This window comes from Scardinius erythrophthalmus, assembly GCF_964197995.2.
Source record: "Scardinius erythrophthalmus genome assembly, chromosome: 21".
Lineage (NCBI taxonomy): Eukaryota > Metazoa > Chordata > Actinopteri > Cypriniformes > Leuciscidae > Scardinius > Scardinius erythrophthalmus.
The window spans coordinates 15,508,349-15,522,776 of record NC_138241.1 but is presented as its reverse complement, the minus strand read 5'-3'; the positions used below and the strand labels follow the sequence as shown (position 1 = coordinate 15,522,776).

At 46.5% G+C, this 14,428-nt stretch overlaps 1 protein-coding gene across 1 annotated transcript in view; it reads right to left on the bottom strand.

Annotated features, from left to right (window-relative positions):
• Window positions 1-14,428, bottom strand: part of eys (eyes shut homolog) — a gene marked incomplete at both ends in the record, with an annotated part of 268,937 nt that overhangs the window by 78,407 nt on the left and 176,102 nt on the right. The window contains 3 exons of the mRNA XM_081351375.1: window positions 1,563-1,713; window positions 13,013-13,104; window positions 13,535-13,712. Of these exons, the coding sequence (XP_081207501.1) occupies window positions 1,563-1,713; window positions 13,013-13,104; window positions 13,535-13,712 (421 nt within the window). The remainder of the gene's footprint in view (window positions 1-1,562; window positions 1,714-13,012; window positions 13,105-13,534; window positions 13,713-14,428) is intronic.

Here is a 14,428-nt window from a genome sequence, read left to right as displayed (position 1 = left end):
CCGTCTGGCCGAACGGTTCTAAGAATGGTAAGGAAAGGTTCTATTTATGTTTCTATTTGAGCTTGAAAAAAGCATGGCACACTTGGTCCGGAATTCTAAGCATGGTTTGCTAACCATGTTGAACCATGCTGGAAAAATGCGTGTAGTGATGTCGCCAACCAGGATTGGTCACTTGTCTGTTGCCTCCTGGCTGCCAGTTCTCTGTAGCTGGCTAAACGCGCTATTTGAGTGACGTAAATTGATAATAAAATTAAAAGAAATATTGGTTCTTTCTTTTAGGAGACAATAACGTTATTTGTCGTGTACTTTGATTTTTAAAATTTTGCAGACCTTTTACATATATATATTTTATATATTTCACACTGCATGCGCAATAACAATTTAACTGGATTGAATTTGAGATCATTCAAATATTGGATATACTTAATATTACATTTCCAATTAAGAACACTTTACATTTTAAGGAGGCATGAACACTTTAAGTTGAAACAACTTTTGTTTTTCACTGATAGACTACTGTTCAATAGTTTGGGATCAAGAAGAATTTATTTTATGCTCATTAAAGGCTGCATTTATTTGACCAAAACCAGAGCCATAGAGAGAAAGAGTTGTGACACTCTCATAGACCTCCATTGTAAAAAATGGCGGCGCTTTTAACCGCCTACTTCCGGGATTTGAAGATCTGATTAGTTCCAAACACTGTCAATTGGGCGTTGGACCCCATTCACTTACATTGCTGCGCGTCGAGTTGTTCCAGAGGTAAGTTTCTGAAATATCGACCTCTTCTGAATTGTCAGCTGTCTATATTGTATCAGAGGCCCTTTGCGATGCTTATACTGGTCTTCATTTGTATATGCACAGCGTAATTATTTATATTTTATCTGGGTTGCAAATGCAAAACTGACATTAACAAAATGCAATAATGCAATAACAGCTGAAAAAGTACTTGGGTGTGTGTTTTATTTTATATTTACCGTTCAATAATGCAATCGCTGCTGTCTGTCCCATAGAAGAACATGACAGCCAGCGTATGTTTTGGAACTATTGGGGCTTACATGAACCACGTGACAGCCATAGCGGCGACATCAAAGAGTGTCGCAACTCTTTCTCTCTATGGCTCTGACCAAAACTACAGTAAAAACTGCAATATTGTAATTTTTTTTTAAAAATGTTATATCATTTTTTACTGATTTCTATTTTAATGTATTATTAATATAAAATGTAATTTATCCCTGTGATGGCAAAGCTGAATTTTCAGCATCATTACTCTAGTCTTCAGTGTCACATGATCCTTCAGAAATCATTCTAATATGCTGATTTGGTGATCAAGAATAATTTATTATTATTTTACCATTAAAAACAGTTGTGCTTCTTAATATTTTTGAAAAATTGCAATATATTTCTTTCAGGATTCTTTGATGAACAGACAGTTCAAAACATTTATTTCAAATAAAAATATTCTGTAACATTTTTATCGGTTTAATTAGCCTTAAACTTTTCAATAGTAGTGTTCATTACATGACTTTTTCTCAGGATGTGACTTGCACAAAATAAGTTCTTACTTTATAGGGTGAATGCCAGGCAGCAAGGCCTCCAATGAAGAGATGGTCAGTTCTCTGTAAACTCACGGCTGATGTGTCATTTCTTGGAATACTTCTGACAGTCTTAAAGCCAGAAATAGTGACTTCTGCTGCACAGTGAGAAAAATATTGCCTGTGGAATAAAGAAGATAAAAAACAAACTAAAGGAGCAGTGTGATATGCCTATGAACAAAATGTTCTCTGTCTTGTTAGACACCATCATTTCAGGCTCCTGTTTCCTGTATCTCTTCACCTAATGGCTGTAAGTGCACTCAATGAATGATCTTTAGTATTAATACCACAGACGTCTTTTAAGGCAATTCAGTTTATGTTAATAAGACACATTTGCTACGCCTAAAGGAGAACACAATTACTTTAAAAGCTAAGCACTGCTAATGCCCGCTTTATCTGTTATTATTTTCCGCTTTTAATATTCAGACCAAAAACAGGTTATGCTGAATGACTCCTAATGAATGTGTTGTTTCCATGGATACGTGAGATACAGGAAAGGCATTGAGAAAGAAAAGGCTCCACAGTGAATTCATTACCCAGTACAGCATTTAAAATATCATGGTTTCCGTGATTTTCAACTGGAACTAACAGTCACTGTGTGATTTAAAGGCACACTATGCAGTTCCTGTTTTTATCAAACAGCGCCCCTAGAGTCGCTGTGGAATACTTGTATTTAACGTTACCGTCGTAAATACCACTCAGAGCCGTCTCTGTACTCTTCCGACCGCGCTTTCTTCGTTTTCTTCGTCGACTCTGCCATGATTCACGTCTGAAATGCGTGCTAGTGTCTTCCATAGAGGCTGCTTCATATGTTGTTGATGTATGTGACGTCGTGCCGTAAAACAAGTTGTGTTTCTTGCGAGATTTGGCGGGGCGCCACCTCTCAAACTTTGCTACTGGTTTTGCTACCGGCGTCCCCCCCCCCCCCCCCCGCTTTGCTATCAGGATGATTCGCCCTACTACGAGTTCGTTTACCATCTAAATGATTTCGAAGCTGTTATATTAAGATACAAATCTTGCATAGTGTGCCTTTAAGGCCATGTATGTATGTAAATGCTTTAATCTTGTTTAAAATATCAGCATATCATAACATAATGTGTGTGATACAGCATAAAAAAACACACGGTTGCAATTACAACAACTGTAAATGGTTTTATTGCCAGTTAAATGCTAATTAAAATGGCAGGCTACTGTTGTAACACTGCAAATCATGACAGAAAAAAATCCACTAAGCAAAACAAATGATTTGCTACGCTCAAGGGCGTCTTTCACCTGCGGCTAATTGTTTCCTCTCTTCCTTTTAAAGACATCTTATGTGTCTCGGACAGACTGTTCCGGAGATGTACCCAAGCCTTGGGAGTTTTCCAAAGCTTATTCTGCCCTTCCAAACAACAGGGGAGGAAAGATAATTACCTCAGTGTGGATTCTGGGATAACTATGTGCAGCTGGAGGATTGGCCTACAGATGCTCAGCTCATAATAGCAGTATCCCCCCCCCACGCCCCCCGCCCCCCAGCCTTGATATCCGTCTCCCTCTTCCCTGAGGTTCAGAGAAGCCAATCTTGACTGATTTGTTAAGCCTGTAATTCACAGGCTGTGGAGTTTTTCCTCTAGCTTTGCTCCACACCTGAGGACGACAGACCACCAGGCCCTGGACGTCCTCCCTCCGGAGCAGCCGGAGAAACTGTTAATTTAGAAGAGCTCCGCCAGAGCAGCCTGGCATCTCGCCAGAGAGCCACTGGTCCCATTGAGTCTTTGAGAAGACAGTTCCCCAGCAGGACACACAGAGAATGCTCCTTTCACATAGAAATTGCTTTAAATGCAACAATAAAGCACAGCACGGTCCTTTAAACTGTTTCACGATTCCACTTGGTCATGTGAGACATAAATAAGGGAGTGAAACTTAAAGCACTGCACTGAACCTTTTTTTTGAACAAAAATATTTTATATTTTTCCCTGTGGTCCACCTACATTGTTTTGTGCACAAAAACGGTTGTTACTGAATTTTACATGACCATTTTCCACCCTCTCTGAGACTGAGCCTTTAAGAATTCAGTAACACTTTATTTTGATGGTCCACTTTTGATATTCTGTTGACTATATGGAACGTTGCACCTACATGTCAACTAACTCTTATTAGAGTATTAGTAGTAGAGTATTAGTCTACTGAATATCTGCTAACACTTTATCTCGATGATCCCCCAACAGACATTTAGTAAATTTGCAAGTACATGTCAATGTATTCTACTAACCCCAACCTTTTTTCTACTAACCCTAACAGTCTACTAATACTCAACTAATACCCAACTAAGAGATAATTGATGTGCTGTAGGTGCAACGTTCCTCATAGTCAACAGAGTGTGTTAAAGGGGACCATCAAAATAAAGCGTAACCCAAAATTCTAAACGCCCCCTCTTTAACACGGTTGTACCAAATTCAGAATTATGTTCGGTTCATGAGCTTTAATTTGAATCAAACTTGTCATGACCCACAATAGGGCTTTCACACTTGAAATAGCTGGGTCATTCTAAACCCCGGGTATACTGAATCAGGGGCTATGCTGCTTCACGTTTCACACTGCTCATAATTTACTTGGGGTTAACAATTAATCCTGGGTACTTATAAGCTGACGTTTCACATTGTACATTCCTAAACCATGGGTTAATGTTCTTATTTGCATATTTGCAGGGTTAGTGTCATTGATTGGATGAACGCAGCATGCAAACTGTTAAAGCTCTAGCATTGCGCATCCTCGTATTGCTGACTGTACTTGGATACTTTGGATTAAAGGTAAGAATGAAATGTCTCTTCTTCACTCAAATCCTCGTGTTTTCTCTCAGCATTTGACATCTTTCCTCTCAAATGCTGAATTTACTGTTTATTTAAAATGTGCAGTGTTTCCGTGACTGTATAAAGGATGCAAATATGTACGCGATTGGTTGTCTGTTGCTAAACATCTAGCTTTAACATTCCAACACCGCATTGTTTCACACTGTACAAGTTTGGCACTGCAAAAGCGGTTCTCCAGAGCAGCATTTCATAACAGTGCTAACCCTGCTTCTAAATTACAAGGGTGAGATTTTCCTTTACCCGGGGTTAAAAGCAGGGTTAAGAAATTCAACACAATGCCACAACAGACACATAAAATTAGTGCAACATTTTTTGTTAAAAAACTTCAATGTTTAAACTAATGACTAATAAAGTATATTTATTTCCTGATATGTAGAATATAATTGTCTTAAGTTCAGAATTTTTAAAGACAATTCACATGTTATTATGTATTAAGCGTAAAAAAAAAAATTGTACTAGCCTTTTCTGTGCCAATTTTACAACTTTGCTGCCATGACAATGCAGAGCCTAAAACCTCATGCCTAAAAGCTTGATTTCAAATCCTCCAAAATTGGCCTATTTAATTCCATTGTAAGTACCTTCATAACCTTTTTTGAAATGTAAGGATAGATAAATAAAAATCCGGAATATTACTTTAAATACTAAGAGCTATCACCTGGTTAGTGAATAAGCACAATGAAAAAAATCAGCTCAACACTGAAAGAAATATTTCTCTTACGAGAGGTTCTCTCGTATTGCGTAGTTGCTTACGCTACGGGAAAGCCTTTCTTTCTCGAGATACTGAAGCCAAAAATTATCCTTAATTTTTATAATCTTGTCAACGCAGTGCGGCAGCCTGCAGACCTAGGGCAAGCTAACTAGCGTGCCCATTGGCTGCCCTGCGGCAACTGCAGCAGCCTACCGCTGAGCCCTTGGCGTGACGTCACGACCAATGAGCGCGCTTGGCGCGCTTAATGCGTCACAGCCCGCGAAAAAGGGGTGTGGCTTAGCGTATATAAACAGGGCTCGGAGGCTGCTTCTCTGATTTCTGTCTTTTCAGCGAAGCTCTTCGCATCGCTGCTCTCTGAGGAAGCCGCCGTCGAAACAAGCGACCAGCACGCCGAGGATCTCAGCCTGAGGACGCCGGCCGCCTTCGCCGCCTTCAGCTTTCCCTGCCTGCTTCGCTATCCGGCGATCATATCCTTTACTGCTCTGTGTTGTATGTGTTTGTGTGTTCGCCCCGCGACACACTTTTGCATCTAAAAGAGCGCGAGGCGTTGTTGCAAATGCCTCGCTCATCTTGTGGCTCGTGCAGAACCCCGCTCAGCGATGGAGACCGCCACGTGGTTTGCGCTCTCTGCCTGGGCTTCGACCACGCAGCCCGCGCCCTCTCCTCGGGCGGCTGCGAACAGTGTGAGGACTTGCCGATGTCGACCCTGCGGGCTCGACTCGCCATGTTTGACGATCCTCCACCTTCCCCGGCTGCCTCTTCAGGGCCGCGTAAGAAGAAACGCCGCTCTCAAAGGCCTCCCGAGCCGGTGGTTATAGCTGAGCGCTCGCCGGAGCCCCTCCCGCGAGCCTCGCTTTCTCCTTCTCCCCCGCCCTTCACCGACGCGCAGCGGCCGGCTACTGCCCGCACTGCCGTCGCCTCAGGGGATGAAGCAGATGACGCCGCTGACAGCTGCTCTCTGCTTGCTTCGGACAGCGAGGAGTGGTCGGGCTCTCACCGCTCCGCCTCCTCGACTCCTGAGTCTGGCAGGTCCCGCTCCAGTGTCGACGCGGAGCTTATCCGCCTCCTCACCAAAGCGGTCGACCGACTGGGATTGGACTGGTCCCCACCCAAGGAGCCCGCGCATAACCGACTCGACGGGTGTTTTCTGCCTAGCCGCCGCCAAGCGCCAGCCTCTAGGTCAGCACCCTTCCTGCCTGAGCTCCACCAGGAGCTATCGAAGTCGTGGAACGCGCCCTTCTCCGCTAGACTCCGCTCGTCTGTCTCCTCGGCTCTCTCCCAGGTGGACGGGGCCGCCGAGAAAGGCTATACCGGCATCCCTTCCGTTGAGGAAGCGGTGGCAACGCACCTTTGCCCGCCGTCTGCTAGATGGCGCTCAAAGTCTGCCCTGCCGTCTAAAGCCTGCAGGACCACATCAGCTCTCGCCGGCCGCGCATTCGCCGCCTCCGGCCAAGCTGCTTCTGCCCTGCACTCGATGGCTGTTCTTCAGATCCTGCAAGCCGACCTCCTCCGCGAATTGGACGAGAAGGGCTCGGATCATACAGCCTTAACAGATCTGCGCAGCGCGACGGACCTTTCGCTCCGTGCTACCAAGACCGCTGCACAAGCCATCGGCAGATCTATGGCCGCGCTCACCGTCATCGACAGACACTTATGGTTGACGCTGGCGGATATGAGTGAGTCAGAACGCGCTGTTTTCCTCAACGCCCCGCTCTCGCCCACCGGCCTCTTCGGCCCTGCGGTCAGCGGGATTGTGGACCGCTTCTCTGAAGTGCAGAAGGCGTCGCAGGCTATGAATCTCTTCCTGCCTCGCCGCTCGAGCCCAGCCGCAGGCCGCTCTCAAGCTCAGCCTCCTGCGCGCAGCTCCACACAGCGCTCGTCTCGGCCACCAACCACTTCGCAGCGGCCGCCCTAGGTCGCGCTCGACCAGCCGTCACAGACCGCCGCCCCCCCGGGGTCCGCGTCCCAAGATAACGCTGAAGTCTGAGCCCGCGAAGTCCTCCTAGCACCCGCAGGGAGGAAGAGATGGCTGAGTCCCGCTGCGGCCGGACCGCCATCAAAACGCCCAGCTCTGTCAGTCCCCTCAGTGCAGGCTACTGCAGCAGCTTACACCGCAGCCAACGAGCCAGTAATACCACTCGCTCGCCTGCACACAAACAAATAAATCTCAGAAAGAGTGTAAATTCGGGCTTTCCGGCTCCGGCCGAAGGTGTTGTAAGTGTAGAAAATGTGCCCACTCCCACGTGCTCACTGCTTCACACAAACACGGTCCCCATGGTAACGCGTTCAGAGCGCTCTCTCATAAAGCGGTCACACGCCGCTCGAGTAATAAGTGTAGTAAATGTGCCCACAACTCTGTGCTCACATCTACCTGTAACTCGCTCTGCCACTCGGTTACCCCGGGCAACAGCGGCTCAAGCCGAGGGTGTTATAAGTGTAGAAAATGTGCCCACTCCCATGTGCTCACTGCTTCACACAAACAGGGTCCCCATGGTAACGCGTACAGAGCGCTCTCTCATGAAGCGGTCGCAAGCCGCTCGAGTATTAAATGTAGGAAATGTGCCCACAACCTTGTGCTCACACCTACCCGCTGCTCGCTCTGCCAGCCAGTTACCTTGGGTCACGGACCCTCTAAAGCTCCCAAACACTGGCCGTGTCATAAGTGTAAACCCTGCGCCCGCTCACGAGCACGCGCACTCACTTGTAGACATTATAATCCCCACGCCTCTCTCGCGCCTGGGATGTTTGACAGCAAATCACGCTCCATCCGATGGGACCGAGCTACTGAACGCTGTACAGTCGGCCAATACTGTTTACCAGCCCCCGTGTTCGAGCACCAGCGGCGCGTGCGCCGCGCCTTTCTCTCTGACACAGGCTCCCCATCCCACGCAGCGCGGCGATCTGAGCCCAGAGACCATTCGACCCCTAGCTATGCATGCGGAAGCATGGGAAGCGATTCAGGGCGCGTCAGAATGGGTGCTGAAAACTATAAAACACGGCTATTGGCTTCAATTCGCTCGTCGCCCTCCGCGCTATACAGCACAGACGGAGACGAGAGTGAGTTCAGAAGCTGCGCACTTGCTTCAAGCAGAAATAGCGAAGCTGCTGCGCAAAGGGGCTATAGAACAGGTTCATCCTTCTTTGAGCGAGTCGGGCTTTTACAGCCGCTACTTCCTCGTGCCCAAGAAGGACGGAGCGTTCAGACCTATTTTAGATCTGAGACATCTGAACAAAGCCCTCATGAGACGGCCGTTCAAAATGATCACAACCAGAAAAATCCTCGCGCAGATTCGCCCAGGAGACTGGTTTATCTCTCTCGATCTAAAAGACGCATACTTTCAGATCCAGATAACTCCCCGTCACAGGCCATTCTTGAGATTCGCCTTCGAGGGTCGAGTATATCAGTACACAGTCCTGCCGTTCGGCCTGTCTTTGGCACCCCGTACATTTACGAAATGCATGGACACGGCCCTCGCTCCCCTGAGGAAACAGGGAATGCGAATACTGAATTATCTGGACGATTGGCTTATTCTAGCGCAGTCAGAGACGGAACTTGTGTCTCACAGAACAGCGCTTCTCAGCCATCTGGAGGAGCTGGGTCTCTCGGTCAACTGGACCAAGAGCTCACTATCACCCCGTCAGTCAATTTCCTTTCTTGGAATAGAACTGGACTCGGTGGCTATGACGGCCAGACTGTCGGAGCAGCGCGCGCGCCGCATCCGCCTCCTCGCCGCATCCCTCCAAATAGGCAGCCGGGTTCCGCTGAGGACATTCCAGCGTATCCTGGGGCATATGGCCTCAGCTGCAGCAGTGCTCCAGCTGGGTTTACTGCGCATGCGCCCGCTCCAACGCTGGCTGAAAATGCGCATGCCCCACCGAGCCTGGGCGGCCGGCGGCTTGCGAGTCAGAGTGAATCAGGGATGCATTTCAGCCCTGCAGCCCTGGCTGGCAGCCGAATGGTATCACACAGGAGTGACTATGGGAGTGATTTCACACCGGAAAGTTGTCTCGACAGACGCTTCCAACCTAGGTTGGGGAGCGCTCTTCGAAGGCAGACCGGTCTATGGCCGCTGGTCAGACCAGGAGAATCTCCTACACATAAACTGTCTAGAGATGCTCGCGGTCGAGAAAGCGCTCAAACACTTCCTCCCATTCCTCCACGGTCACCATGTTCTAGTCCGCACGGACAATACATCGGTAGTGGCCTACGTGAATCACCAGGGCGGTGTCAGATCAAAGATGCTCTGCACCCTGGCGGAACGCCTCCTCGTGTGGGCTCAGCACTCTCTGCGCTCGCTGAGAGCCGCGCATGTGCCTGGCCACCTGAACGAGGGCCCCGACAGACTGTCCAGGGACAACGTTCCCCCTGGGGAGTGGTCTCTACACCCCCAAACAGTCCAGTCACTGTGGCGACGGTTCGGCAAAGCGAAAGTCGACCTTTTTGCGTCAAAAGACAACGCTCACTGCCCAGAGTTCTTCTCGAAGAACGAGGACGCGCTGGCCCAGAGCTGGCCCAGCGGCCCGTTGTACGCTTTTCCCCCGGTCTCTCTGCTGCCTCAGGTCATCGAGAGAATCAGGGAAGCGCGCCACTCAGTGCTCCTCATAGCCCCATGCTGGGAGAACCAAGCTTGGTTCCCGGATCTAATACAGCTGGCAGACTCAGCCCCCTGGCCGATACCGGTGAGGAGAGACCTTCTCTCTCAAGCACGCGGATCGATATGGCATCCCCATCCAGAGCGCTGGTCTCTGCATGCGTGGAGCCTCAACGATTACACGCTAATCTGCCAGACGGGGTCATGAACACGATCATACAATCTAGAGCCCCCTCTACGAGGCGGCTCTACATGTCGAAATGGTCAGTGTTTAACACATGGTGCACTGCTAAGGGGCTCGATCCACAGACATGTGGGGTATCGCGAGTACTGTGTTTCCTTCAAGAGCTACTGGACGCAGGCAGGTCCCCCTCCACGCTCAAAGTCTATGTTGCGGCCATTTCAGCGCTCTCGGTTTCTGAGCAGGGCCGCGCATTAGGAAGGAACGAGCTCGTCATCCGCTTCCTTAGGGGAGCCAGGAGGATGAACCCCCCGCGACCCCCCTCGGTTCCTATGTGGGATCTCTCTCTGGTCTTGGAGGCCCTGAGAGCGCATCCCTTCGAACCCTTGGAAACTGTGGATATGAAATACCTCACGCTCAAAACCGTTTTTCTGATAGCTCTGTCGTCAGTCAAACGAGTGGGAGACCTTCACGCGTTATCTGTTAACGCCGCGTGCCTCGAGTTCGGACCTAATGACTCCAAAGTCATTCTCAGACCGAGGCATGGGTACGTTCCAAAAATTTTGGGCACTCCCTTCAGAGCACAGGTCATTTCCCTCTCAGCCCTGCCGACGCACGGCAGCGAGGCCGATAGTAATCTCCTCTGCCCGGTCAGGGCGTTGAGAAACTACATTTCACGGTCCACCGCTTTCAGGCGCTCGGATCAGCTCTTTGTTTCGTTTGGTGGGCGCACCAAGGGTCTCGCCGCCTCGAAACACAGCCTGTCCAGATGGATAGTGGACGCTATTGCTGCTGCTTATGCGTCTAAAGACCTGCAGTGCCCATTGGGCGTTCAAGCTCATTCCACTAGAGGCATGGCCTCGTCGTGGGCATGGTCCAGCGGGATTCCCATTCATGACATTTGTGCAGCGGCAGGCTGGGCCTCCCCCTCCACGTTTGTTAGGTTTTACAACCTGGATGTTCCCGCCTTGCAGGCAAAAGTCTTATCAGTCTAAGTCTCGCGTATGCCAGCCCACTATCTGTGCGCGGGCTACGTTGTGTGATTTAGCTCTACTGGTTGAGCTGCACTATGCAGGGAATTGTCAGTTAGGACCGGCCGTGCCGCTCCTAACCCCCTAGTGTGTGCTTATGTACGGCGCTAGCCCTCTTCGGGCTGCCCGGCTCTCCGCTATCACGTTCCCCGGGCTCTCCCTGGGACTCATTCAGTGGATGCTGGGCGCGCACGGCGTTGACAAGGGCGTTCCCGTAGCGTAAGCAACTACGCAATACGAGAGAACCTCTCGTAAGAGAACGTTTCGGTTACTCACGTAACCTCTGTTCTCTCTAGAAGAGGGAACGAGTATTGCGTAGCCCGCCGTGCTCGCGCCACGAGCTCATTTCGCTTCATGCGACAGAAACCAGAGAAGCAGCCTCCGAGCCCTGTTTATATACGCTAAGCCACACCCCTTTTTCGCGGGCTGTGACGCATTAAGCGCGCCAAGCGCGCTCATTGGTCGTGACGTCACGCCAAGGGCTCAGCGGTAGGCTGCTGCAGTTGCCGCAGGGCAGCCAATGGGCACGCTAGTTAGCTTGCCCTAGGTCTGCAGGCTGCCGCACTGCGTTGACAAGATTATAAAAATTAAGGATAATTTTTGGCTTCAGTATCTCGAGAAAGAAAGGCTTTCCCGTAGCGTAAGCAACTACGCAATACTCGTTCCCTCTTCTAGAGAGAACAGAGGTTACGTGAGTAACCGAAACGTTTTGCTGCTTGTTCAAATTGCTTAATTAAAACTGGGCGGTGCTTGTTAGTTCCCAGCATGCTTTGCATATGGTTGAACTAAGAGAGAATAAATGTTAAAATTAAGTGTTATTTTATGTTTTTTTGAGAAAATGAGAAAAAGGGAAGACTTGATAGTGTGTAATTGTGTTTAATTTTCAATTACACTGGAATTATTAGAACCATTTAAATTACAGTGGGTTACCATTGTGGAGAAGAGAGGAGCATTTTGTTAGTGTGTGGACTGATTCAAATACTTTCAACTGCTATGACTGAAGGAGCAAGTCAATTTTAGCATTTAAGGTACTAATATGTGCTACTGCAAGCAGATCACCAGCTATAGTCTATCAATACAATTGTGTGTCACTAAAATAAATAAAATCTTAATGGATAAAGGAATATATAAATATGAATACCTGAATCATGCCAGGGAGCCTTTAAAAATTCACTTTGAGACTACTGAAATGGGTCGCTTAAAATGACTTCATTCCATGATGTTGAAGTTCCATGATGTCCTAGTACAACAAACTCTATTTCAAAAGATCAAGGAAACTGATTTTAACAATATGACCCCATTTTAAGAGATGGTCTCTCAATCCTGATTTTTTCTTTTCTTTTGACAATACTCTTTCAGCAAGTCTTTTGCTAGTTGGCACAAAAGTAATGACTGATTTGTGCAGCTGGTGTATCTTGGAAGCTTTTCAAAATCTCTATGAAAAACAGACATAAACAGGCTGACGCACTCAAGATCGGGAGCTGGCTAAAGCGACAGGATGTGAAGAGGCTGTGCTGTCTCTCAGAAACTCAAAATCTGATGAAATCTTTCAATGACTGTGTGACCGTGCATTTCACTTTCTGCTGAAGCGGATGAAAAGAAACAAATCTAATGGACCTGTATGAATTGTGTTTTTGAACATCAAAGACCTTTCAGCAATTTTTCAGCTCTTAGTCAAAATACCCAGAACTAGCAAATCTGGGGTTAGACTGCACCCATTACAGAGTTAAACAAATAAGAGCTGGAGAGAAATACTCATCATGTAAATGAATAATATAATGCATATTTTACTTGTACCAATGATCTCAAAGCCATTTAATCGGCTGCCACATGTCAGTCGCCCTGTTATTGGACACTTTTTCTTGGAGAATAAATAAATCATGACTGACTATGAATAGAGCTTTACTTTAAATCGAATTATTTCTAAGAAAGGCTACCTCTACGTTACTAACCATCTGTTTCCAGTTAATTAACTTTTTCCATGTCCATTACACAAGGTAGACATCTGATTCATTTTTAACCTCTATGATCTCAAACTATTTGGACAAATTCTCTTACCTCAAACGCACCACATGCTCATTTCCATCAGCAACCTGCTGTGCTGTATTGATCCGCTGAACTCCCTCATTTTGATTGCAAGAAAAGTCGTACTGGAGTGTGTGGGTAATGTGGGTTAGTTCCATCTAATTATTCTTCATCCCATTCTTTGATCCATTATTTGTTATGGTAATGACATGTATGTCCAGCCTGATCTCTCTGCAATTTGTATGAATTCTACGAGGTGGCTAATTCGTACGAATTCATACGACGTCACTCGTACGAATTAGTAAGATTTTTGCTAAATCGTACATATTTTACGAATTGCCCAATTTGTATGAATTCATACGAATGACCTACCCCTGACTCCGCCCCTAAACCTACCCATCACGTGGGTTTAGACAAATCATACAAATTCGTACGAGTGAGGTCGTACTTATTCATGCAAATTAGCCACCTTTTTATCACTCGTAGGAATTCGTACAAATTGGTCGTGAGATCATGTTGGTATGTCATGCAATGTATATGCATGTGCAGTTTTACCTGAAGCGTTCCATTGGAAATGTAGAGTTTGATGAAGAAGACACCTTTTTTGGCACTGGTCACATACAGCAGCGTTCCGTACATGGATTCAGTCTGGAATCTCATTGTGACACTGAGTGTAGCACCAATTTCAATGCCCTCAAACTCCAAAAAGGATTTGCCAGAATATCTCCCAAAACTAATATCTGTAGGAGAGAAATGTAGGCAGTTAAACAGTGTCAGCATAGTTTTTCTCAACTTGAATAGTGTAAAGTAAAAGTCGACGTGTGGATGTTTGTTGGCTGTACAGAGCCGAAATTTGCATAAATATCGAATAATTTATTTCATTATGGGTGTTAGTAAACAAAAACAACTTTTTTCATAATTTTATATATAGAGTTGCATTATATATAATACAATAATATTACATCCTGTGTACATGGAAATGTAGCCTTACCCAACGGTGAATTATAATGAGAATGAATATCACAGAACCTCTGTTATCATGTCACTACAAATAAAAAGTGGGCAATACTTATTAATATTCAGTACTGTATTGTGAAATAAGAAACTGTATGAGAACATGAGTCAATAAGAATGGAGAATCTGAATAAAAATAATGAATAAAACCTGAATAAACTGGAAAAACAGGAATATAAATTAAGTCTTGCATGGAAGAGAAACTTTTGTGTCAGTTATTTATAATAATTTTTTGAATATTTTAACATTTTACTGTCCGTATTTCATTCTGCCACTATCCCTTTTTAATTAAAACTGAAGAAAGCATATGAGTAACACATTATGAACACTAGAAACCAAAAAATTGATACCCTCCACATTAAATTCCCCACAACGAGCCAATATTTCTCAATTAAGCCTGTATTGTTCTACCAGTTTTTAATATTTCAGGGTTAC